Below are 26,314 nucleotides of genomic sequence, written 5' to 3' on the forward strand. Positions count from 1 at the left end.
CTCACATCTGCGATTATTTTTTCATGCCACTTCTGCATTTTGCGATTGCATTCAAGAATCGGATCGCACTGCACTCAGATGTCACCCGAGTGCAGTGCGATTCCCGCGGACGCCGGTAATGGAGGAGCTGGAGAAAATACTTTCTCCATCTCCTCTAAGCCTGTGCTGAGAGTCTCTCATTGGAAAAGATTGGAGCACAGAGCACTGTCGCTCGGCTCCAGCTCGCAGCAGGGGTGGAGCCAAGTGTCGTTAGCATACGTTATCCAATGTCATACGATAATGTGACTCCTGCCTAAGCATCACAATCTTCACACATTGAAATATCAGAACTGCAACAGCATCTTGTAGATAACTGCCCAAAATTTAGAATTTTAAGTTTTAGGCTGAAATCTGCAGATATGAGCAAAAGCAGGCTTTGTAATTACCTTCGCTTGCAGAGATATTGGCATTCCATCAATTTAATTGCAGCACCTATTCTTTCAAAGTCAACTGGAAGTGCAGCCATGTTGTGTGTCTCTTTGATCAGCTGTCAGTTTCCTACTTTATTATTAATAGAAGAAGCTAAAAACTTTTTTACTCTGCTCTAGCCTTCAATTCTAACTTTTTTTTCTTTTAAAGTAATGAAGCATAATAACCTATAAAATAAGAAAAAGGAAGGTCGTCACCGAGGACCTCTTCTGCTGTGTTTGCATCAAACTGGTGTCACAAAAATAAAACTTAAATAACTTGTCCAATATAAAAAAAAAATGATGTTAAGGCATGGCTGGCCTAAAAATAAAAAGGTGAACCATGGATACCTAAGCTACCCTAATGCCCTGCACATGGGGTAAGCGACATATTGAATCAGAACTGTTCATTTCTAGGAGATTGGAATTATGGCTGCAGATCACAGCATCATTGGTATAGGTTTATTGTATGAAATATCGCCCAAAGCAAAGGTGTCAGCCTTTAAGCATAGAACAACGCCTTTTACGCAGGGGAAAAAAAAGAGAAGTAATATGTTGTGAATATTTTTTAACATCATGTCAATCACTTCCTTATTTAGAGAAATAGGTCTTATAACTGAGAACTGAGACATTAAAACTTGTTTATGTAGCACCACACTAAAGTACTCCAGTGTCAGCGTCTGTGGCAAGTGTGGCCATAAAAAAGCCTTGTAATTGCCACCTTAAAAAAGGGTGTTCATGAATCAGAATTACAGGTTTTTGTAATTCCTCGTTAAATGACTGACAAAATTAAAAAAACTGTTTTTCTTTGAAAAATCAACAAAAAAACTCACTATGGAATACTGGTGTAAAAAGAGAAAAGACTTGCGAGCTCCCTGACATCTGTGTCAGTAAGTAGCCTTTTAATAAATCATGGCTATAGGTACAAGAGTCATTGACAAGTCATTTTCAGGAGGAACAGCACAATATACCATTTTAGGGCTGCTTCAAATGTCCGTGATAACTGGTCGATCTTGGATCGCAATGCACGAGCTGGATGCACATTTCTTGATCCAAGTGTGGCAGCTTCATAGAAATATATGAAGCTGTCACGCTCGAGTTAGATGTGCAGCCAGTCCGTGCATTGCGATCCAACATCGACCGACTATCATGGACATCTTAAACAGCCCTTAAGAAAAGACGTTTGCTTACAAACAAAATCCTGTATTTTGTACCCGGCACCAGTCATTGACTGACCCTGCCAGAGATTCAGCTGATCCCTGTCCAAAGAGCAGAAATTTATCTACCTGATGACAGGGTGGGACTTCTGGTGTCCTGTAGTGATGAGCGAGGAAGCCCTGTTAATCGAGTTTCTCCGAGCACGCTCAGGTGGTCTCCCGAGTATTTCAGCGTGCTCGAAGATTTAGTTTGTTGACGCAGCTGCATGATTTGCAACTGCTAGACAGCTTGACTTCATGTGGGGATTGGACTACAAACAGGCCAGCACAACCACAAGGAATAGAAAAATACCAAATAGTTTATTAAACACCACAGCAAAGAACATCTAAAAACATTAAAAATACAACAATATAATGTATATGTATATATATAATACATACAATAATATGTCTGCAAGAAATATTTTAACATAATATAACATAACATAATAAAGTAAGATAAATATAGTAAGATAAATAGGGCTGGCAGTATAAATCACCACATGTTTGCAAAGAAGCATATATATATATATAGTCAACCTATAGAGAGGGCGCTCTAAATATGCGCTCCGCCATCAAAATATATAATACACCGAAAGAAGAATGGACACTTAAGCTAAAATTTATAATTTATTAATGAACCATAAAAACAGTTAGAAACTGCACAAATGAAACAAGTAACAGAAGTAAATGTACAAAAAATATAGAAGAAAGGCAACACTAGTGCCGCATACAAAATAACACCTGCTGGGTAACAAATTAATATGGATAGAGAGGAAGTGTGCCACGAAGTAACCAATAAATACATATAAATATTAAAGAATATACGTAGCGGCACACATATAATAAAATGTCCAACAGGATATAACCTCCTAAGTAGAGAGCAGGTACAGGGGGACAAAGAGTGTGCATATAAATAATAAAGAGATAAGGTATCTCATATGAAGTACAATGTTGCAAGTGAGCCCTATATATCTATAGCACATGTGTGCAGGTATACCGGGAAAAGTCCCATGAAACCGCATAAGAAGAGCCGTATTATACTTACAAACAATGTAAAGATATGAGCACACACAGAGTCCTCCCAGTGACGGTATGCGGAAAGGGGAGCCCCGACGCGCGTTTCGCACTTATTGCTTCCTCGGGGGGCGCACACATGTGCTATAGATATATAGGGCTCACTTGCAACATTGTACTTCATATGAGATACCTTATCTCTTTATTATTTATATGCACACTCTTTGTCCCCCTGTACCTGCTCTCTACTAGGAGGTTATATCCTGTTGGACATTTTATTATATGTGTGCCGCTACGTATATTCTTTAATATTTATATGTATTTATTGGTTACTTCGTGGCACACTTCCTCTCTATCCATATTAATTTGTTACCCAGCAGGTGTTATTTTGTATGCGGCACTAGTGTTGCCTTTCTTCTATATTTTTTGTACATTTACTTCTGTTACTTGTTTCATTTGTGCAGTTTCTAACTGTTTTTATGGTTCATTAATAAATTATAAATTTTAGCTTAAGTGTCCATTCTTCTTTCGGTATATATATATATAATAGCTGAAAAGGGAGAGGTCTCTATAACGTGCAAAAGACCTGTAGATAAGGAAAACCAAACCCTATGTGCTGCACTCCCTATAGATGTATCAGCATAGTGAGCCTAAGAAAAAAAAAAAAATAATAATAATTATATATATATATATATATGTCCAAAAGCTCACCAAAAGACCATCAACCAGGGTAGAAAACAGTCAACAAGATTGATAGCCCATGCAAACAATGAAAGCGATATAATGCTGTATATACTCAGCTGAATGTGGAAGAAAATAAGCCGAAGCCCACAGATAAACTGGCTCTAAAATGCCATGCAGCTATCCATGCCCTAAGGCTAGGTTCACATTGCGTTAATGTGTGCACGCTAACGGACAGCGTTGCACGGCGAAAATGTTGCAATTAACGCCGTGCAACGGGTCCGTTAGCGCACCCATTGACAGCAATGTGAAGTTTCCCTGTAGCGCATCGCTAGCGCGTGCCTTTTTTCGGCTCGCGCTAGCGATGTGCCGTTCTTTTGTAGCGAACCTGGGACGCTGCTTGCAGCGTCCGCGGCGCGCCCGAGGTCCGTTCCCCGCTCTCGCAGATCGGGGATCTGCGAGAGCGGGGACGTTAGCGCGGCCCCTAAATAAACATTGCGTTAGCGCAATCCGCTAGCGCTAAACGGATTGCCCTAACGCAATGTGAACCTAGCCTAAGTGACTGGCATGGAATCAGAAAAGGGTGTGTGGAGAGAACCCACACACCCTTTTCTGATTCCATGCCAGTCACTTAGGGCATGGATAGCTGCATGGCATTTTAGAGCCAGTTTATCTGTGGGCTTCGGCTTATTTTCTTCCACATTCAGCTGAGTATATACGGCATTATATCGCTTTCATTGTTTGCATGAGCTATCAATCTTGTTGACTGTTTTCTACCCTGGTTGATGGTCTTTTGGTGAGCTTTTGGACATATATATATATAATTATTATTATTTTTTTTTTTTTTTCTTCGGCTCACTATGCTGATACATCTATAGGGAGTGCAGCACATAGGGTTTGGTTTTCCTTATCTACAGGTCTTTTGCACGTTATAGAGACCTCTCCCTTTTCAGCTATTATATATATATATATATATATATATATATATATATATATATATATATATATATATATATATATATATATATATATATATATGCTTCTTTGCAAACATGTGGTGATTTATACTGCCAGCCCTATTTATCTTACTATATTATGTTAAAATATTTATTGCAGACATATTATGTGTGATTAGGGGTGTTTTGTACACACTTGTTGTATTTTTAATGTTTTTAGATGTTCTTTGCTGTGGTGTTTAATAAACTATTTGGTATTTTTCTATTCCTTGTGGTTGTGCTGGCCTGTTTGTAGTCCAATCTTTTTTTCTTTTCTTTGCCGTATACATTATTGGACTAGGCACTGCACCCCTCTCTTTTTATCCAATACAGCTTGAGTGCACCCTTTCTTATATTTTGTGCTTCATGTGGGGATTGTCTAACAAACAGGCAATCTCCACATGTATTCAAGCTGTCTAGCAGCCGCAAATCATGCCGCTGCGTCGACATAAACTAAATGTCTGAGCACGCCAAAATACTCGGAGACCACCCGAGAATGCTCAGAGAAACAAGCTTACTCGCTCATCACTAGTGTCATGCTAATTCACAGCCATCTTTCCAAATTAGGCAGTGGAGAGACTGCTGTCAATCAGCATGATACCAGTAGTCCCGCCCTGTCAACAGGAAAACAAACTGCCGCTCTGCTGACCTGACATCATGGGAAGTCTCTGACCGCTGTATACCGGTGGAGAATGCGCCAGGCACAGCAGGCAGGTAAGTAGCTACTACCTTCCTGATAGTGCTTGGGCACATTTTTTTTTTTTTTAATCCCGGATAACTCCTTTAATGATTGACATGGTTGTATATGACCATGTAGACATGATGATCTAAAAAAATATTCAGCATATCGGATACATTTTTTTTTTTTTCTTTCTATTAACCATGTGAAATACTCTTAATAAATAATTTATTACCTGTACCATTGTTCTGTAGACCTTTTGAAAAATGTCTCTTTTTATGTTATCATATATGGTCCTAAGGAACATGAGAAAATTGCCTATGGTTTATATCAGATCTTTATGTTCAATGTATTTGTTTTAAAACTTTTTTTCTTTCATTTTCTATATCAATATATAAAAATACTAGCTTTAAAGGCACTTTGAGGTGTCTGTACGTGACAATATTCTAATAGAGCTAATAAAGTCTTCTGAAGCAGCAGTCAAATGTAAGAAGGGAGATGCTATGTCAGTGGAAACAATCATACTATTGCACTCAAACCTCATGCCTGCAAAATACTACTGAAGAACCTAAAAAGACTGTTACAGCCTTACTTTGACAAAGACCTGCCGGAAGAACAAGCAGGATTCAGAAAAGGCAGAGAAATATCAGATGTAATGGAAAAGACCTAAGAATGCAACAAGGAGATCTATTTTTGCTTCATCGACTACAGCAAAGCCTTCAACTGTGTTGAGCACCAGAAATTTTGGAATACCATGAAGGTTATGAGTGTGCCGAACCATCGGATTAGCCTCATTAGTAACTTTTACATTGACCAAGAAGCAACAGCTCGATCAGAACATGGCGACACTGCATGGTTCAAAGTAGAGTGAGGCGTCAGACAAAGCTACATCCTGTCACCATTTATCATCAATTTATGTGTAGAAGCTATTGTCAGGAAGGCTGAACTTGCTGGAAAAGAAGGAATCAGATTTGCTGGATAAATTGTGAACAATCTTAAATACGCAGACGATAGAACATTGATAGCAACAAACGTAGATGGAATGAAGGACTTATTACAGAGTGTCCAGATGGAAAGCTCGAACATGAGACGGATTCTCAATACAAAGAAAGCAAACATATTGACCACTGTTATGTACGACCGGCATTCATTTGAGAAGGACGGCGACAAACTAGAGGTTGTAAAGGACGTCAACCTACTTGGATCAATGATTACGCAAGATGCTGCTATGTTATCAAGTCAATAGGAGAATGGCTATGAGCAAATCAACAATGAAGTCACTGAACAAACTGAACAAGGTCTTCAAGTAAAGGAACATTTCACTGGCAGTGAAGACACATTTTCTTTTCTGTGGCAACATACAGATGCGAAACCTGAACAATAAGGAAACAAGAATCAACGCATTCGAAATGTGGTGCTAGAGAAGGATGTTATCAATACCATGGATGACAAGAAAAACAAACAAATCAATTTTGGAACAAATCAAGCCAGACATGTCACTCGAAACAAGTAGCATCTATGACTTTCCTACTTTGGGCACATCGTAGAAAGAGAGCAATTACTTGAGAAGGACATCAAGTTCGGAAGAATAGAAGGAACAAGACAAAGAAGACCAGCAACCCAATGGATTGATACTATCAAAATAACGGCGGAGAAGACCCTGGTGAACCTATCTAGGCGTGCATATGATTGATCTTCCTACAAATCGATCATCCATCAAGTCACCATGGCTAGAGACTGAGCCTAAGGTCAGAAAAAAACATACAAAAAAGTAGGTTTAATATTGGGCTCATACTTTCTGTTGTTTTCTAGCTGTATGATCATAGGCAGCAATAGACTGTCTCTCAATCATTGATTTTTGACAGGAGAGCTAGACATACTTTGATCTGTCCAAAGGTCATTTTAAAGGGAGGGAGAAAAGGTGAGCTGTGACTGCTGAAGTGTTTGTAAAGAACAGGAAGTATGAGACTAGTATTAGTCTTAGTAACTAGAATTAAAACCTGCAAGTTTTCTGATGTTTGGATCAGGAAATTACACATATTGTGTGAATGTGGGTGCCACCTAGTGCTAGTGAGGTTGAGAATAATGCGGCTCAGCTGTTTTTTTTTGTCATATATACTCACTAGACATAAAGGAAAACAATATGGCAGCCATATCACGAGGCAGGATTTGAGGCAATGGGTCACTGATTTTGGCATAGGGTGCCTGGTATACCCAGTACAAAAGTTTTTCAGCATATGAATGTTGCACATATTTGCGCTTGAGTCTTTGGCTCAAATGCCACCAAAGGCAATATCTGCAAGGAGTTGGTATGCGCTCCCCGTGTTTATGTGGTTTTCCTCCAGGTAATCCAGTTTCCTTCGACACACTCCAAAGACATACCAATAATGAATTTACTGATAAATTCTGATCGAGTCCCAATGGGGAAAGTAATGGCAATGTGTGTAAAGCTCTGTGGAATTAATAGCACTACATAAGCAAATAAAATAAATATTTTAGTTCAGGGCAGAAAGGGAAACCTAGTAGATAAGTACCTGCCTGTCCTGCAATAATCTGTATCGGCTGAGGCGGTGGTTCTCTGGCTTCGTTTGACTTCATCAACAGAGCTGCTCTTCCTCTTCCGCTCTGCTCTGTCAATGGTGCGTCACTGTCTGCGTCATGTTAATTGACAACTGGTTTCCCGTAGTCTTGTAGGAGAGCCAGCTGTCAGTCACCTGACATTGGCAATGACACCCCATCAACAGAGCGGCGGAAGAGAAGGCACATGATTTATGTCATCTGAAGTAGAAAAGTCATCGGTATGATGGGTCTGTGACCATTCTAAGCTGGAATAGTGCAGAATAGGCAGGTAGCTATTTTATGGCCCAATATTGAGAAAACCTCAATGTTCCAGATAATCCATTTAATATGAAGTTCAACAACCAAGGACTGTGGGGAAAAAAATATTTAGTAAGCCACCAATTGTGCAAGTTCTCCCACTTAAAAAGATGAGAGAGGCCTGTAATTGACATCATAGTTAGACCACAACTGTGAGAGTCAAAATTGAGAAAACAAATCCAGAAAATCACCATGTCTGATTTGGTAAGATTTATTTTTCAAATTATGGTGGAAAATAAGTATTTGGTCATTACCAAAAGTTCATCTCAATATTTTGTTATATATCCTTTGTTGGCAATGACAGAGTTCAAACGTTTTCTGTAAGTCTTCACAAGGTTGGCACACACTGTTGGTGGTATGTTGGCCCATTCCTCCATGCAAATCTCCTCTAGGGAAGTGATGTTTTGGGCCTGTCGCTGGGCAACATGGACTTTCAACTCCCTCCAAAGGTTTTCTATGGGGTTGAGATCTGGAGACTGGCTAGGCCACTCCAGGACCTTCATATGCATCTTACAAAGCCACTCCTTCGTTGCCCTGGCGGTGTGCTTGGGATCATTATCATGCTGAAAGATCAATCCATGTTTCATCTTCAATGCCCTTGCTGATGGAAGGAGGTTTACACTCAAAATCTCACAATACATGGCCCCATTCATTCTTTCATGTACAAGGATCAGTCGTCCTGGTCCCTTTGCAGAGAAACAGCCCCAAGGTATGATGTTGCCACCCCAGGCTTCACAGTAGGTATGGTGTTCTTTGGATGCAACTCAGCATTCTGTCTCCACCCAACACAACGAGTTTTGTTTCCACCAAACAGTTCTACTTTGGTTTCATCAGACCATATGACATTCTCCCAATACTCTTCTGGATAATCCAAATGCTCTGTAGCAAACGTCAGACGGGCACGGACAAGTACTGGCTTAAGCAGAGGGATGCGTCTGGCACTACAGGATCTGAGTCCCTGGCGGCGTAGTATGTTACTGATGGTAGCTTTTATTACAGTGGTCCCAGCTCTAGGCAGGTCATTCACTAGGTCCCCCGTGTGGTTCTGGGATTTTTGCTCACCGCTCTTGTGATCATTTTGACCCCATGGGGTGAGATCTTGCGTGGAGCCCCAGATCGAGGGAGATTATCAGTGGTCTTGTATGTCTTCCATTTTCTTATTATTGCTTCCACAATTGATTTCATCACACCAAGCTGCTTACCTATTGCAGAATCCGTCTTCCCAGCCTGGTGCAGGGCTACAATTTTGTTTCTGGTGTCCTTTGACAGCTCTTTGGTCTTCACCATAGTGGAGTTTGGAGTGTGACTGTTGGAGGTTGTGGACAGGTGTCTTTTATGCTGATAACAAGTTCAAACAGGTGCCATTACTATAGGTAATGAGTGGAGGACAGAGGAGCCTCTTAAAGAAGAGGATACAGGTCTGTGAGAGCCAGAAATCTTGCATGTTTTTAGGTGACCAAATTCTTATTTTCCACCATATTTTGCAAAATACATCTTACCAAATCAGGCAAGGTGATTTTCTGGATTTGTTTTCTCATTTTGACTCTCATAGTTGTGGTCTACCTACGATGTCAATTACAGGCCTCTCTCATCTTTTTAAGTGGGAGAACTTGCACAATTGGTGGCTGACTAAATACTTTTTTTCCCCACTGTATATGTGCTGACAAATGATTTGGCTGTGCAGTTACATTGTGTAATGACTTTTATTGTACTTATGTGACTTTCCTAGAAGTCACAGTCCATTTCAAATAGCTCCTTCTATATTTATCTCAGATAATGTCTTCCTTGGAATAATGACTTGCACACCAACAGATCTGCCTCTAAGGACTTAGAAATTACCAGATTCATGATATCAGAGGGAAATTCCCATCTTTTAAGGTGTTGACATATCACTATTTCTGGGGAGAATTTCTGGTAATCCAGTACAACCCCACTAGAGCAATGGCTTCACTTAGATATATGCAATCACATTTTCTTATGAGAAAACCCTAATATGTCTTAGATCTGTTGGCTGCAGAACAAAAAAGCACATTACGTTTCAAAGGAACAGCAATGAGAAAATGAGATTAATCTAAAGCAATACATTTCAAGTTCAAATGAATTTGGGGATTTAGATGATATTTTAATACATTGGTAAGAACCATGTGACACCTATGTATCGTGAATATAGAAATTAGGCTTTTATGGTTATTATTTGACGATCGGTTCAGATTATAAAAATAAAAAATTACCAGACTACTCTTAATATTTTCCTATATTGCCATATGGCAATAAAAGAGGACTACCTTGTTGGCCGTTAACATTTTTCTTTGTTTCATCATCTCCACTAAGGGCTGTGGAAGTCACTAAGCCAACTTCTCACACTATTTTTATATACGCTCACTCCAACGTCATAAATGGTATACTAATTAGTAATGACTGCAGCAAAATAGTAAATTGATCGAAACAGGTTTTTTTATTAATACAATTTCTAAACTTTGCTCATTTCTAATAAAGTATAAGTCCAACTTCAAAATACAGAATTTATTAAATGCATTAGCTTGTTAAAGTCAGTACATTACAGCCACTTTTGACTCTACCAAAAACTGACCCTGCCTCTACTGCCTTGGCCATTTCATATATCTTCCATCCATTTATCTTTTCCGACAAATCTGATCCTGTTATTTTCTGTTGTCTCCATCAGACACAATAGACTATTGACTTCTCCTTCATATGAGTTTTTAGAAACGTTCTCTATCTGCGGTGGGTGGTGGACATGTTCTGAAAGCGCACAACTGTTATCATTTGAGTACATTTTAAAATGAAAAGATTTGGATTGTTGTTTAGGAATATAAACCAGCTCACCCGTGATGCATAAGCTGAGTTTCGGGAGCACGGACCCGCTGTGTCCAGGCGTGTAGAATCCAAAAGAAAAAAATGTCCAGCTTCACCGAATCCGTGAAAAAAAGTTTTCTTTATTCACAAACTTAAACATGTAGGATACAAACTTCAGTACAAACCATATGGGTACGAATCTCAACGAGTTTCTGGAGACTAAGCTCCCTTAATCATGACATTGTCGTTTAGGTCTAAGGGTATGTGTCCACGTTCAGGATTGCATCAGGATTTGGTCAGGATTTTACATCAGTATTTGTAAGCCAAAACCAGGAGTGGGTGATAAATGCAGAAGTGGTGCATATGTTTCTATTATACTTTTCCTCTAATTGTTCCACTCCTGGTTTTGGCTTACAAATACTGATGTAAAATACTGACCAAATCCTGATGCAATCCTGAATGTGGACACATACCCTTAGACTATATCCAACTTTGTACTCTGCATCAAACATAAGTATTTACTCTATTTACCTGCTTGTTGGAAGTGCTAGAAGTCAACTAGTTTCTTCCTGGAGCCTCTTGGAGGATTGCTGGCATGAGCTCTTGTGTCGTCTCAAGCTAAGTGTATTCCCTCGCTTGTCTTCCTGCTTTGTCTTTAGTGGTAATGGGGGTAATGCCATCCCTTCCCTATCCAGGGTCTATCGCTAGGGGCAGTCAGGGATTAGGTTCCTGCTCGGCGATAGGTGCCGTACCTATTTAGGGATGCTGTCAGATCTGCCTAGGGGTCTCCACTCCCCCCTTTCCTAGTGTTCAGGCTTACCCTCCCTCTTCTCATTGTTGTGCACCTAGCTTCTCCCTCACCCAGTGTGACAGCCACATAATTTTGCATACATATTTAAGGTACAAATATGTATACAATAAAGTGATGTAGATCAAAGCCATCATATAATCAGCACCTAACCAGTTCATAATGTTGTTGTCACGAGGGTATCACTTCCCCCTGGAAGACCTGAAGTTAGATGGTCACGTCGGTTAATGAATCGCAAGTCTTCATTAGAGATGATGTGATTTGTGTCCTGTATTGAATGGATTTAGTTTCCTCTGGTGCTGAAGATGTTAACAACCCTTTTTATTCTGGTCAGAAACATGCAGCTCCATTTCAGCTGCTTCTGATCTGATCATTACCTCTTTCTAGAAAAACTTGCCAGACCTTCTTGTCCCTACCGGTGAAAGAATCATCTTCCTGTGCTGAGTTCTAAAGCTAAGTCGTTGGAGTAGTGATCTGTAGTTTCCTGTACTACGTGTGCTTTTATTTCCTGGTCCCTGTTCTCATTTAGTTTATTCCTCCCTGTACCTATCCTCCTTCCTATTGTGGATTTGTGCTTTTGTATGATAGAGGTTTTCTGTTATAGCTGTTTTGTCTGTGTTTTGTTTACCTTACATTTCTGTCCCATGCCTCATGGGGTGAGGGAGGGAACAGATCAGGGTTTAACAGGAGCATAGTAAGGTCGTAGACTCCAGGCCTCTCTACCTTCAAGAGTACCCCCGGGACAGGGATAGTTAGGGTCCCAGTTCCAGAGACAGTTTGAGGCCTCCCTTCCTTACCAAAGACCGTCACAGCGTGACAGTTGTATTAACATATACTGTATATGCTGTATTTTCTCTATGGTATAGTGTACATTAATACACCTGTATGTTGCTAGACTAAAGGGCTCAAGTCACCTCCTAGGTAAATACAGACTTAGCCTTTCTGTATGCTGCATTCTTTCTGTATATATTTGCTTTAATGTTTTCAGAGACCCAGCATTTACCTTGTCCAGAGTGCATCAGGTGTCGGCAGTGCCCCAAGTGCACAGTATGCAAGGCGGATTAAACTGATTATTTTTTATTATATGGTATAGATTTTGCTAATCAAACTGCTTACTCATAAGAATCATCATTTTCATCTGTGTGGATGATTGTCCTATTTACATGTCACCCTTGTCCTAGGTGGCGTCCCTCGCTGGCCCTGGTGGACAAGTTGAAATAGAGCAGAATTTCCTAAACAAGAAGTTGAAGACCATGACTGTCTATTTTGGAGAATTAATTCGAAAATGATGAATGCAAATGTCTCTGGGAAGCCTAGTTCTGACCCGACTTACCACAGAGTAGGGTTTTGTTTTTGTTTTGTTTTTTTAAGGTCAGCATAAAAGCGGTTTATAAAAATTGGTTTTAATATTCTATTTTAAAATAATGTTATCACCCTGAGACATTTTACTAGCCGTTCACCAAAACTATCGCAGGATGTTGTTTCTGGGAGTAAATTACTTGTTGAGCTTGTAGTATGAAGTATATGATATGCTTTCAGTCAAAGTCCCATCTTTCACCGTTCACAAACTATGTTTTATAGGGCGAGAGACTCCTGCTGCACACTGTTGTCTGTCCATATCCATCCTGTAGCTCTGTGCACAAGCCTCAGGAATAGACTTCAGTATATACATCCACTCTGTGGATATGTGTAAATGGGAGGCATAGTACATCTAGACTCGCTCACATCCTGACTTTTGGCTAAGGCAGCTAAAACATGGATGCTTTCTTTGAGAAACAATGTCACTTTTGACCGTAGGTTGTGTGTCTGTTCACTCAAATGGAGCAGGGCTGTAATGTTTCCCACAGCCCATAGACAGAAGTAGGGCTTCTTGAAATACACATGTTTATTACAGATGAGCGAATATGCTCAGATAAGGCGTTATCCGAGCATGCTCGAGTGCTAACAGTGTCTTCAGCAAGCTTGAAAAATGTTTGAGCCCTGCGGCTGCATGTCTCATGACTGTTCGTCAGCCGCAACACATGCAGTGATTACCTAATAATAAGGCAATCCTGTATGCGGGACTCGAACATAGTTCTCGAGCCCGCCGAAGACACTCGGATAGCACCCGAGCGTTCTTGGATAACACCTTATTCCAGCACGTTCGCTCCTCACTAATGTTTAACTAATCTCACTCAGCTCCTTTAAAGAATTTATTTTACAAAGCCACAACATTTACATTATAATGGGCCATCATTAATATGAGAACTTATGAGATATGATTCCAAAGAAATAGTTTATTGTGATAAAAGCTCAAATAAAAGATCCATTCAACTGCATTTATAAGCCTGAATGATGCACCCCCACCTGAGATTGCCAGCCGGGCTTGTGAATACAGTGGGCTCACAACTAATTTATGACAGATTGGCTTTAAAAGGAATCGGCCACCAGGATTTTGCCACTTTCAGAGCAGCGTACTGTTGAGACAGAAATCCTGATTCCAGTAATGTATCACTGAGATGCTTGGTGTAGTCTTTGATCATTTCCTGTTGATAAAACAGTGATTTTATCACTAGAGAACTACTAAACCCGCAGCCATGTAGTCCAATATCACCCCCACCACTGATTGGCAGCTTTCTGTCAAACACAGTGTGCACAGAAAGCTGCCAATCAGTGCTGTGGCGGGGTTATACAGAGCTCAGGATTCAGTGCACTGCTAGATCTGCAGCAGAGAAAACGGTATCAAAACTGCAGAAACCTGTAAAGTAAGTGATACATCACTGGAATCAGCTCTGTCCCTACATCATGCTCCTCTCAAAACCTGGTGACCCATTTGTTTACATGCATTGATAGAAGATTTGATCATATTTGCCATTGGCATTTCACTGGTACAGTTCCAGTAAATGGTAACATCTAGTTTGCTTTTGTGTATGTTTTTATTGTTTAGTGTTTTTTCTTAATAGATTGTACATGTGACTCTGTTTTATGCTGGATAAGCTTTATCTTACAACCATGGTGTTTTCATTTTGTACAAAATATTTTGATATGTTGAAAAGTAACATTTTTGCAAATAAATGGTTATTATTGCCTGTTAAAATGATTACTTTTGTAGTCATTCTTCTCATGTTATGTTTTAATACTATTGCAGATTTTAGCTATTTTGGCTGCAGTATTCATATCTGATAAGTGTGTTATTGGTCTATAATATTGATGTAAAAAAAGGAGACAACAAAAGGACAGGAGATCCGACACTCTCCTTATCCACAGGTATCCGACAGGATAAGCCATACAAATCCAAGATAAATGGAAGAAAAACGTGGGGATTGTATTATTCTAACTTGGCTTTTATGGTTTGGGGTTTGTTTTTTTTTGTAACTGTTATTTTTATTAAAGCTTAACAAACATCAAGAACACAGTGAAATTACACATCGTATGAGACCAATTAATCCAAATATAATGCTGATAAGGAACATTGGCAACAGACCTTTAGATCCCTACACAGTCTTCACGAACCGGTTTCAGTCACACGGGTGTTTCTGGCGCGGGTTCAGACCCTGACTGGCACTGGCACTCTGCTGGGGCCGGCTGTCAGTCTGTGTCGGGGGCCGGCTGTCAGTCTGTGTCAGGGGCTAGACTGAACCAACGCCGCCCCCATGACTGAAACCGGAACACTGACAAGAAAGGTGGGGGGGATTTCCCTGCAGCAAGTTCAGCTAATTGAAGGTGCTGGGCAGGTTAATTACGCTATTACCCTGCAGATTAACCCCATATGTGCAGGTCTTTACTTCACTCCATGGGGTGATTACTAGGCTGCTCTTTGCTGGCCTCCTCCACATCACAACTACTGAGAACAATAGGCTAAACGCTGCCTTGTCGCTGACTGCTACATTGTACAGGATGACAGGGTCATTTTTATAGACACATAGATAAATGGTAATTTCAGCAGTAAATGCAGATAAATTACTAATGGACTCTGACCTGAAAAATTCTTAGCTTGTTGACATTGGTTTTGCTACAGAAAGTGCTGGGTAATGGCCAAGTAATAGAAAGCTACCTCCACAAATAAACCTGGACTGATGCAGTAGCCAGACGTGTCTTATCTAGTAATTATGTGTATATTCAATTTGTCTTTTTGTATGAAGCTTTGTTAGCAAATCACTTAAAGGGAACCTGTCATGTCCTTTTTAGCATGTAAACTGTCCCCAGTGCGTTGTTAGTGATGCAGTGTGCATCACTAACACATTTTGTTCAATAGAAATGGTGGTCTAATCATGAGCAGAAAGCACTTTATATAGTTAGATCGTACCTGCTCATTTAGTCATAGAAGTGTTCTTCATTTTATTCAGTCACGGTTGGCACCGCTCTCAGGACACTGTGCACCACACTTATCGTCCTATGTGAGTTATATCAATGTGCATTTTTTCTACTAGGCAGCCACCCCCTACAATGTTTGGAGGGTGGGGGTGGTTGTTTTTATCAAGTAGTTTGCACTTGTGCCGCTCCTAGCCTTTATCAGTGGAGGCCTGCTGCATCCTGCTGAGTGTGCATTTGTCATCAGACAGTGTTTTGGGAAGGCCGTATCGCATTGTATGTATTTTTTCTGAGTTTTTTCTATGTTAGCTGTTTTTTGATACTAGTGGTAGGACCCACAATATTATGAGGAACCTTGACGTTGGGTTGCGGGCTTACTTTATTTTGGCCAAAATATTAAACCAATACCTCATATAGTGTATGTGTTTATCATATGCATACATTTTTTTGCACTATATCATATCCTTTTTGCAGGATGTGGCCAGGCCTCTTTATGTTGGTTAGGTTTTCTGGGGCGTCTGTCACTGTGTGCTGCATATTATAGTGCTAGGCAGCCCGCCTGTTAATACAAGGGGCGTCATTAATAGGTTGCATACCAGACACTGTGCACCACACTTATCAGTGTGACTGGCATCCTATGTGAGTTATATCAATGTGCATTTTTTCTACTAGGCAGCCAACCCCTGCAATGTTTGGAGGGTGGGGGTGGTTGTTTTTATCAAGTAGTTTGCACTTGTGCCGCTCCTAGCCTTTATCAGTGGAGGCCTGCTGCATCCTGCTAAGTCTGCATTTGTCATCAGACAGGGTTTTGGGAAGGCCGTATCGCATTGTATGTATTTTTTCACGGTTGGCACCACTCTCATTGCATCACTAACCGCTTACATGTTGAAAAGGACATAACAGGTTCCCTTTAATGATGTGTCACCTGTGGTGTTTGGAATGGATACAAATATGTGAACAATGCAGAAGAGGCACTTGATCATTTCACCTGGAATTTCCCTTATTTTCTATTTCCTTGTTGAGAATAGCATTACTGTATGTTCCTTAAGAAGCAACAGCTTGGAGCAAATATTCTGAAAAACACAGCTTTGGTCGACTACAGCAAAACAACGGGACTATCTGCTGTCTAATGCATTATGTCCTCTCTCGATTTGAAACTGCATTTTTATTAAACAAAACTTCTTTTCTACTATTGTATCTGAGCCTGATATTTCCATGTCCATGTGGCAGTACCACAGCTCCCATGCAGCATGCTCAGTCTTGCAATTATTTTTGATTCATATATTTTCTTCACATCTGAAGTCAGTTGCATGATCATGTCACCTGCAAGTCCAAAACCATCTCTAGAATCATCTCTTTTCTTACCAAATTGATCTTCGTTTCACTACACTCTCCCCTCTCAAATCTGTCTCAGGCCTATGTAAGTCATTGCACTGGTTGCCTATTTGCTTCATGATACAATATATAATGTTATCATAATTGCTGTGTTAGATCAGCTCACTCAGTTGTGCACAGAGGTAGACATGGGAACACTATCTCTTTAAGATCTTCACTGGTTTAGTGGTAACACAAAGCACATTCCTTGTGGTAGCTGGGATCCTCCTGCTCATGGTTAGCAAAAAGAACACCTGGTTCAGATTAGCACAAATACTTCTCTGGAGTTAGCCTCTCGAGACACACAGAATGCCTCAGGAGGCTGACTATTGAAACCCCAGACCACACCCTGGGGTGGAGACAAGATGGACAGCCTCCCAACTGCTCTATGGTTGTCCACAAAAACCCAGCCCTTAGAAACATGATTAAAGCCTCTCAACACAGTGTGTTGGAGTAAACTTAAGGGTTTTAAATCACAGAAGCTAATAGCCTTAGTGAAATGTATCTCCCCTCCAGAATTTTGTCACATATCACCCCCCCCCCTCTGCCCAAAGACCTGGGTTTTGGCACCTTTACTCACTAATCAGGAAAGTCTGGACAGGGCATCTGTGTTACGATATAGATTCCCTAGCTAATGCTGCACATGGAGATTGAAGTCTTAGAGTGCCAAACCACTTAGTCACTCGGGCATTTTTCCCTTTTCTTTCCCTCATTCATCTCAGGGGTGCATGGTCTGACACTAACCTGAATTTCCGGTCTGAAAGGTAGTCAATTGCCCATTTGATGGCCAAGCACTCTTTTTTACATGATGGCGTAGTTTTTCCTCACAGGCACAGAGTTTCCTGCTTAAGTATATAATGGGATGTTCCTTGTTTACTTCCTGGAACAACACGGCCTCCAACCCGACCTCTGAGGCTTCAGTCTGGACCACAAATTCCCTACTGAAGTCAGGTGCGATCAAGACCGGCTGCTTAGACAGGATGAGCTTCAAATCCTGGAACACCATCTCTGCTTCAGAGGACCATTTGGCCATTGACGTCTTTACACCCCAAAGAAGATCAGTTAGGGGGGCGGCTATCTCCTTGGCCCAGTTAAGATGCTTCTGGCATTGTCTATTGGCCATGAGTGGCTTGACAAAAGGAATGCGACACTTGTAACACTTGTCCTGGATAGATCTGTGTGTGGTGGCTCTTGAAGCAATGACTCCAGCAGCCGTCCTTTCTTGTGAATCTCCCACAAATTTTTGAATGGCCTTTTCTTATCAATCCTTTCAAGGCTGTGCTTATCCTGCTTGTGCACCTCTTTCTAGCACACTTTTTCATTCCACTCAACTTACCATTAATATGCTTGGATACAGCACTCTGAACAGCCATCTTCTTTAGCAGTGACCTATTGTGGCTTACCCTCCTTGTGGATTGTGTCAATCACTGCCTACTGGACATCTGTCATGTCAGCAGTCTTCCCCATGATTGTGGAGCCTACTGAAACAGACTAAGGGATCTTTTTAAATGTTTAGCAAGCTTTTTCAGGTGTTTTTTGTTAATTATTCTAATTTACTGAGATAATGACTTTTGGGTTTTCATTGGCTGTAAGCCATAATCATCAACATTAACATAAATAAACACTTGAAATAGATCACTCTGTTTGTAATGACTCTATATAATGAGTTTCATTTTTTTTTATTGAAGAACTGAAATTAACTTTTTCATTATATTCTAATTTTGTGAGAAGCACCTGTAATTAGTGCCTTGCATGTGTTTTTTTTTAAAAAAACATGCAGGCTCAACATAGTCCAGGGAACCTGACATAGTCCACAAATCTGGAAATCTGAAAAACATAAAAGTGAGAAATAAAAACCAGACACTGTCCATTGTTCACCAATTTATTATAAAAAAAAAAGTTCTGTGGTTAATGGATGTAGTGCAACAGCAATAGACCTCTTTTTGGGAGCCAAACTGGGACTCCTGCTATTTATCCTCTTTATAGACCCCTCATTACACCACCTATTGCAGACCCCTAGTTTTAGGGAACTTATGGTGGACTCTAGCGAGTTACGGGTTGCTGCATTTGCAGATGATATTCAGCTGGTAGTAACTAACCTCAAACAGATCCAACATTCCCTTATACGAGAATTAGATGTGGGAGGCTTATTGGGCTGTCAATTGGGACAAAACAGGTGATGATGCTACGTTGCCCCTCCAAACTGTTATGTGCATCGGAGTTCCCCTATCAATGGGCTACTTGCTCATTAAAATACCTGCGAGTACAGGTAATGAGGCATCCAGCTAAATTGTACAAAACAAATATCAATTTACCATCAAGTATAAGCCGAGATCCCTAATTTTGCCACGAAAAACTGGGAAAACTTATTGACTCGCGTATAAGCCTAGGGGGTGGAAAATGCAGCAGCTACTCGTAAATTTCAAAAATAAAAAGATACCAATAAAAGTAAAATTAATTGAGACATCAGTAGGTTGTGTTTTTGAATATCCATATTGAATCAGGAGCCTCATATAATTCTCCATAAAGTTCATGATGGGCCCCATAAGATGCTCCATATTAAAATATGCCCCATATAATGCTGCATAAAAGGGTAATGATGACCCCATAAGATGCTCCATAGAATATTAAGCCCCATATAATGCTGCACAAAGGTTGATGGCCCCATAAGATGCTCCATAGAATATTATTCCCCATATAATGCTGCACAAAGGTTGATGGCCCCATAAGATGCTCAATAGAATAATATGCTCCATAAAGGTTGATGGCCCCATAAGATGCTCCATAGATTATTATGCCCCATATAATGCTGCACAAAGGTTGATGGCCCCATAAGATGCTCCATAGAATTTTATGCCCCATATGCTGCTCCATAAAGGTTGATGGCCCCATAAGATGCTCCATAGAATAATATGCCCCATATACTGCTGCTTCGATTTAAAAAAAAAAAAAAAAAAAACCTACTCACCTCTCATCGCTGGGCCCTGAGTGCCTGAGCAGGTGGGGACACCGACGCACTATGGGCGCCAGCTGCTGGAGTCTCCGCTGTCTCAGGACACCGGCACTTGCAATATTCACCTGTTCCCATTCCACCGCCGTGCGCCGCTGTGTCTTCCGGGTCTCTGCAGTGACTGTTCAGACAGAGGGCGCGCACTAACCACGTCATCGTGCCCTCTGACCTGAACGTCACAGCCAAAGGACGCGGAAGACATGGAGCGGCGGTGGAACGGGGACAGGTGAATATGGCATGGCTCACCCTCCCCCATCATACTCACCCCATCTTGGCGTGGTCTCTCTGTATGTTCCTGCTTCTCCGATTGTCTCCGGTGCGCGCCAGCAGCTTTGTCCTGTGTTCAGCGGTCACATGGTACCGCTCATTAAAGTAGTGAATATGCGCTCCGCCTATGGGAGTGGAGTCGCTCCCAAATTCATTACTTTAGTGAGCGGTACCACGTGAGCGCTGAACACAGGAAGAGCTGCAGGCACCGGAGACCATCGGAGAAGCAGGGACATGCAGAGACCGCTCTTGGAGCAGGTGAGTATGATATGACAACCGCCACTCCTGCTGCTCCCTCTTCCCTGCCGACCCCCTGGGACAATGACTCGAGTATAAGCCGAGAGGGGCACTTTTAGCTTAAAAAAATGGGCTGAAAATCTCGGGTATATACGGTATGTCTCAATAACTTAGATTCCACCTTAGCTAAATGGAAGTATTTTAGTCTGTCAAACATAGGTATAGCCAATTTAATTAAAATGACTGAATCTCTGCGTCTTCTCTATCTTTTTCATACTCTCCCAATCTATTTAACTCCTAACGAGGAGAAACGGATCAACTTTTTATACCGCTCATTTTTCTGGGGGGGAAAAAATCCCCATATAGCCTTTAAATTACTCCAACAGCTGAAGGGAAATTTGGGGATAAATTTCCCTGATATTAGACACTACAAACTAGCATCCCTATTCCTGGTGATGGTGATGGACTGGCTTGGAGGGACATTCTGCTTTGCCCTATACAACCTGGAGTGCTGTCTCACACCGGGGCTGGCTCTTCCTGCCATCTTACACCTTGTATTGAATTGCCAACTGAGGTAAGAGCAAACCCACTCCTGGTGTCTACATGGAAGGCATAGCAGAAAATACACTGACAGTTTCAGCTCTCTCCCCGGGCATCTCTCCTCCCACTCGTTAGTAACCCCCATTATCAACATGGACATTCTCATCCTGTGTTTTATGAGTGGCTCTATCAAGGTATAATATCTTGTATACACCTGGTCCACTTAGAGGAACACCACATGTGCTCAATAGAGGAGATACAGTCTAAGTACCCTACCGCCATATTCCCATCTTTCCAATACTTATAAGTTAAGAGTTATGTAACATAAATACTAGCACATCTTCCTGAGCAGGAGTGGAGACCATGCTTGCTTAGATGGTTCACTAAATCTAATTCCACATCTGGCCAAATAGCCACCAATTACAAATTCATCCATGTCGCCTTAGATTATGAGCAATCCCAATTTCTGCTAACAAAATGGCAAGATCGAAGATCCCACCTTGTCCTGCAGCGCCATTCTGAAAGCTCTAGATCAAGCCCACAAATTCCCTCCTTCAGCTCGTTTTCTAGAAATGAGACTGAAAATCTGTTGTAGATTATTTAATTCTGCAAAAAAGTTATAGAATGAGGCTGTACACATCCTCCATGTGTTTTAAGTGCCACTCCCCCAAAGCCAATTTGTTACATTGCCTGTGGGCTTGCCCGGCCATTTGACCCTTCTGGGTCAGAGTGCGATAATTCACCACCATGCATCTGACAAACTTTGCTCCTGATGAGCCTCTACAGGCCATCTTTGGATATTAAAAGCCAGATAAATATACATGTTCCCCAAGGGCCCGTAAACTACTACATTTGATGGCGTCAGCCGGTATTAAAGCCATTCTGCAGGTATCGATCCATGACCAAGTTCCTCCTTTCAAGAACTTCCAAGACAAACTGTCTCTGCTTCAGATGGGTTGGGCTGAGGCCTCCTTGCATAAAGAGGAAAGTGTGCAGTCCTTTTTTCAAATTTGGGAAAGTTTCATCTCCATGCTTCCACAACGCATTTAAGATGACATTCAACCAACAGTGTGGTATCAAAAGTAACTACTACTAAAAGCACCTATGTAGAAATATTTGTAGGAGAACCACTGTTCTGGGTATTAGGAGTCTACTCTGGTGTTGATGGGTCCTGCACAACTCTCAAAGAGAGTTTAGGTTAAGCACCCATGTTGGGAGATCAATATGTAATATGTTTCAGACCTATTCTTTTCTCTCTCCTCCCCCCCCCTTCCCAGTTTTTGGTTTAATTTACCTTTTGAATCAATGTAATTATGTCTGGAATAGGTATTTTGCTACCCACCATCTCATAACAGCATAGCGTGCATATGATATGCTTTGGTTAATCTTTGTCATTAGTATGTATGCTTCAGGTAAAATATTTGCAATGAGGTATGCAAATTTTTCTATTTAATTAAAACAAAGTTTAAAAAAAAAAGTTCCCAGCAGGTCTGGAGTAGTCCAGTGATTCCCAAGACGTTCTCCTAATCCAGCTACTGAAATTAGCAGTAAGGTCGGGGTCACACTTGCGAGTGCAATCCGAGAAACTCTCCAATCAATACCCGGCACTGTCGCCGGCACTCGGGACCCGGAGGGTTCAGCGGCAAAGAAATACATGCAGCTGTGCGCTCCGGTCCCGAGTGCCTGCGGCAGTGCCGGGTATTGATGCGCGAGCTTCTCGCATTGCACGCGCAAGTGTGACCCCAGCCTAATGCTATTCTCAGTCGCCAGGTACTGACATCATCGTACATCAGAGTCGACAGCTCAGCGACACCGGAGACTGTGAATAGCAGTAAGGGATAGCAAGTGTTTTTTTAAAAATTTGAAGACATTAAATTTTACAACAAAAGGTTAAATTTGTATACTTTGGCAACAGTACATCCCACAGCAGTACTTTGGACCGCGGCAGCATTTTATGCAATGTTCTTACCTACTAGCATTTGTTAAGTCGCCCTTTTTGGGCAGAGGGAGTTAATCTGCCTTATATATCCTTGACCAAGAAACTGCAAAAACGCTCGTGCACAACCCTCATCATCTCCCTCCTTGACTATTGCAACCTCCTACTCTCTGGCCTCCCCTCTAGCACTCTTGCACCACTCCAATCTGTTCTAAACCCTGCTGCCCAACTAATCCACTTGTCTCCCCGTTATTCCCCAGCCTTTCCTCTCTGCCAAGCTCTTCACTGGCTTCCTATTGTCCAGAGGCTCCAGTTCAAAACTAACTATGACATACACAGCAATCCACAACCTGTCTCCTCCATGCATCTGTGCATCCGGTACTTAACTACATGCAACCTTTGATCCTCTCAAGATCTCCTTCTCTACTCCCCTCTTTTCTCTTCTTCCCACAACCGCATACAAGGCTTCTCCCGTGCTTCCGCCATACTTTGGAACTCTCTACCCCAACACATCAGACTTTCGCCTACCATGGAAACTTTCAAAAAGAACCTGAAGACTCACCTCTTCCGACAAGCCTACAGCCTGCAGTGATCCTCAGTCTACTGAACTGCCACACGACCAGCTCTACTCTCTCCTGGTGTATCCTCACCCACCCCCTGTAGACTGTGAGCCCTCACGGGCAGGGTCCTCTCTCCTTCTGTACTTTTGTGTGCCTTGTATTTCTCATGTTTATTGTACTTGTATATGTTTGGCCCTTTTTTCACATGTACAGCGCCATGGAATAAATGGCGCAATAAAAATGAATAAGAATGTAAAAACTTCCAAACAAATTATCACACTAAATTGATTCATTTACCTGAGCAGGTCTGTTTTGCCACACCTATTTAAGTTGTCAAATTGGAGAGGCATACAAGTAACAATGATATTCCGGTAATTCATGGAAATTAAGAAAAAATCTTGGAATTACATTAATGCTATTTTCTTGATTAAAAAAAAAATCTAAATTTTTCTCTTCGCCACGACAGCACCCACTGAGAGAGGGGATCCGCCCCTAGGAACAGGAAACCCTACGGAGAGATAAAAGGGGCAGTCCCCCTCGCTCCCACAGTTTGGTTTCCTGTTCCTATGGGAATCCACGGAGAAGAGGATGCCTAGCCTGGATGCCGCTTGCGCAGTTTACCTGTGAGGACGGCAAGGGCTCCAGAGCTGGATGCAGCGTCGGGGGTCCTCTTCTCAGCTTCCCCCCTCTGCTGGCAGGCACCATGAGGCCAGAACTGCAGAGGTTCCTGGCTCATGGAAATCCACCCGGATCGTCTGCGGGACCAAGCGCCGAGGTAGGGTGAGCGCTGCGCCTTGGTGAGCGCTCATGCGGCGTGGAGCTCCACTATTTCCCCGGGAGTGCAGAGAACTCCGGGGTGTGACAGGAGGTGGACGGCACCCGCGCTGATGCCGGTGGCAGCGCGGGTGCATACAGTATGGCCGCGACCCGGAAGTGATTAGCACTTCCTGGTTCAACCGGAAGAAGATGGCGGCCCCCATATGAAAAGGGCGCCGGCACAAGCACCCGGCGTCCACAATGGATTCATCGCAGAACCCTGCAATGCTTTCTATACAAGACACCGCATCTACCCCACGTACACGGGGCAGCAGCAGTCGCTCTAAACAGAGCGGATCCTCCAGGAAAAAATCGGACCAAGCCGGTTCTCCACCTCAATCTCCTCTTCGTCAATCGGTACCGTAAAAGCTTCACTGGGGTGAGTGTGCATCTACCCTCATAGGCTGACTGGTGTTCCCTCTCCTTCTATACACCCTAGGGAAAGAAAACTGAAAAAACGAAGCACAAACAGTGTGCGTTATGTCTCCAGCCCCTCCCGGATAGTTACAAAAAGAGACTTTGCAAATCGTGTATTCTACCTTGCGGGAGGAAGCCTCAGTTAAATCAGAGGACATCAGACTCATGATTAGACAGGAGTTACAGGCCTTACATGGTTCTGATAAAGAACCGCGTGCCAGGAGTAAAAAAGGATATGAATCCCCTATATCTGATCCATCTTCGGATATGGAGAAAGCGGACTCTGACATTTCCCACGTATATGTTTCCTCGGATGAGGACCAGGATACATGCTTTCCCACTGATAGTATCGACAACCTTGTCAGGTCCGTGTGTAATACCATGGGCATCGAGGATTGTAAAGCCCCTAGAACACAGCAGGATATTATGTTTGCCGGTTTATCAGAAAAGAAAAGGCCCTCTTTTCCGGTAATAGCAGCGATAAAATCTTTAGTCAAAAAAGAGTGGGAAAGCCAGGGCCAAAGAGGATTACCTCCATCCTCAAAAAGGCGTTATCCCTTCAATGATGAAGAGTTTTCAACATGGACAAAAGCGCCAAAGGTAGACGCTGCGGTAGCATCCACATCTAAAAAATCTTTGCTACCTGTAGAGGATTCAGGCTCATTACAGGACCCATTAGACCGAAAAGCCGACTCTCTGTTAAAAAGAGCCTGGGAGTCATGTACGGGAGCCTTCAGACCAGCTATCTCAGCTACATGCACTGCTAGGTCCATGTTAGTCTGGCTGAGTGACTTAGAGGAAGGACTTAAAAGCGGTCTACCTAGAGACAAACTGATGTCCTCTATACCCTTAATTAGAGGGGCTACGGCCTTCCTGGCGGATTCATCGGCCGACTCTATACGCTTGGCGGCCAAATCGGCAGGTCTCACGAATGTGGCACGTAGAGCCCTATGGCTCAAGGGCTGGAAGGGTGATCCCCAGACGAAATCCAAATTATGTGGCCTCCCTTGGCAGGGTGAGTACCTGTTTGGTACCAAACTGGACGAAATCTTAACTAAAGCGGGAGAAAGAAAGAAGGGCTTCCCTAATAATAATTACCTTCCGTCCTATAGGAGAGCGTTCCGGAAGCCCATATTTAATAAAAGGAAAGATTTAAAAAACCAAGATCGCTGGACCCCTAGAGACGCCAAACAAAGAGGTGCATTCTTTGGGAAGTGCCCTTTTAAAACTGAAGACAAGCCCCGTTAGAGCAGATCTACCTGTGGGAGGTAGATTATCCTCCTTCTCAAACCAATGGAGAAGAATAACATCAAACGTTTGGGCAAATAGTCTCGTCACCTCTGGCTTAAAATTA

The 26,314-nt window shown here is 42.0% G+C and overlaps 1 protein-coding gene across 3 annotated transcripts in view; it reads left to right on the forward strand.

Annotated features, from left to right (window-relative positions):
• TGS1 (trimethylguanosine synthase 1) overlaps nucleotides 1-14,602 on the forward strand; it is a 60,579-nt gene extending 45,977 nt beyond the window's left edge. For all 3 annotated transcript variants that reach the window (XM_077270506.1, XM_077270504.1, XM_077270505.1), the window contains exon 14: nucleotides 12,695-14,602. In XM_077270506.1, coding sequence (XP_077126621.1) covers nucleotides 12,695-12,802 — 108 coding nt within the window. In that variant the 3' untranslated portion in view covers nucleotides 12,803-14,602. The remainder of the gene's footprint in view (nucleotides 1-12,694) is intronic.
• Nucleotides 14,603-26,314: the final 11,712 nt, after the last annotated feature.

Source organism: Ranitomeya variabilis, chromosome 6 (assembly GCF_051348905.1).
Source record: "Ranitomeya variabilis isolate aRanVar5 chromosome 6, aRanVar5.hap1, whole genome shotgun sequence".
In the NCBI taxonomy this organism is placed as follows: Eukaryota; Metazoa; Chordata; class Amphibia; order Anura; family Dendrobatidae; genus Ranitomeya; species Ranitomeya variabilis.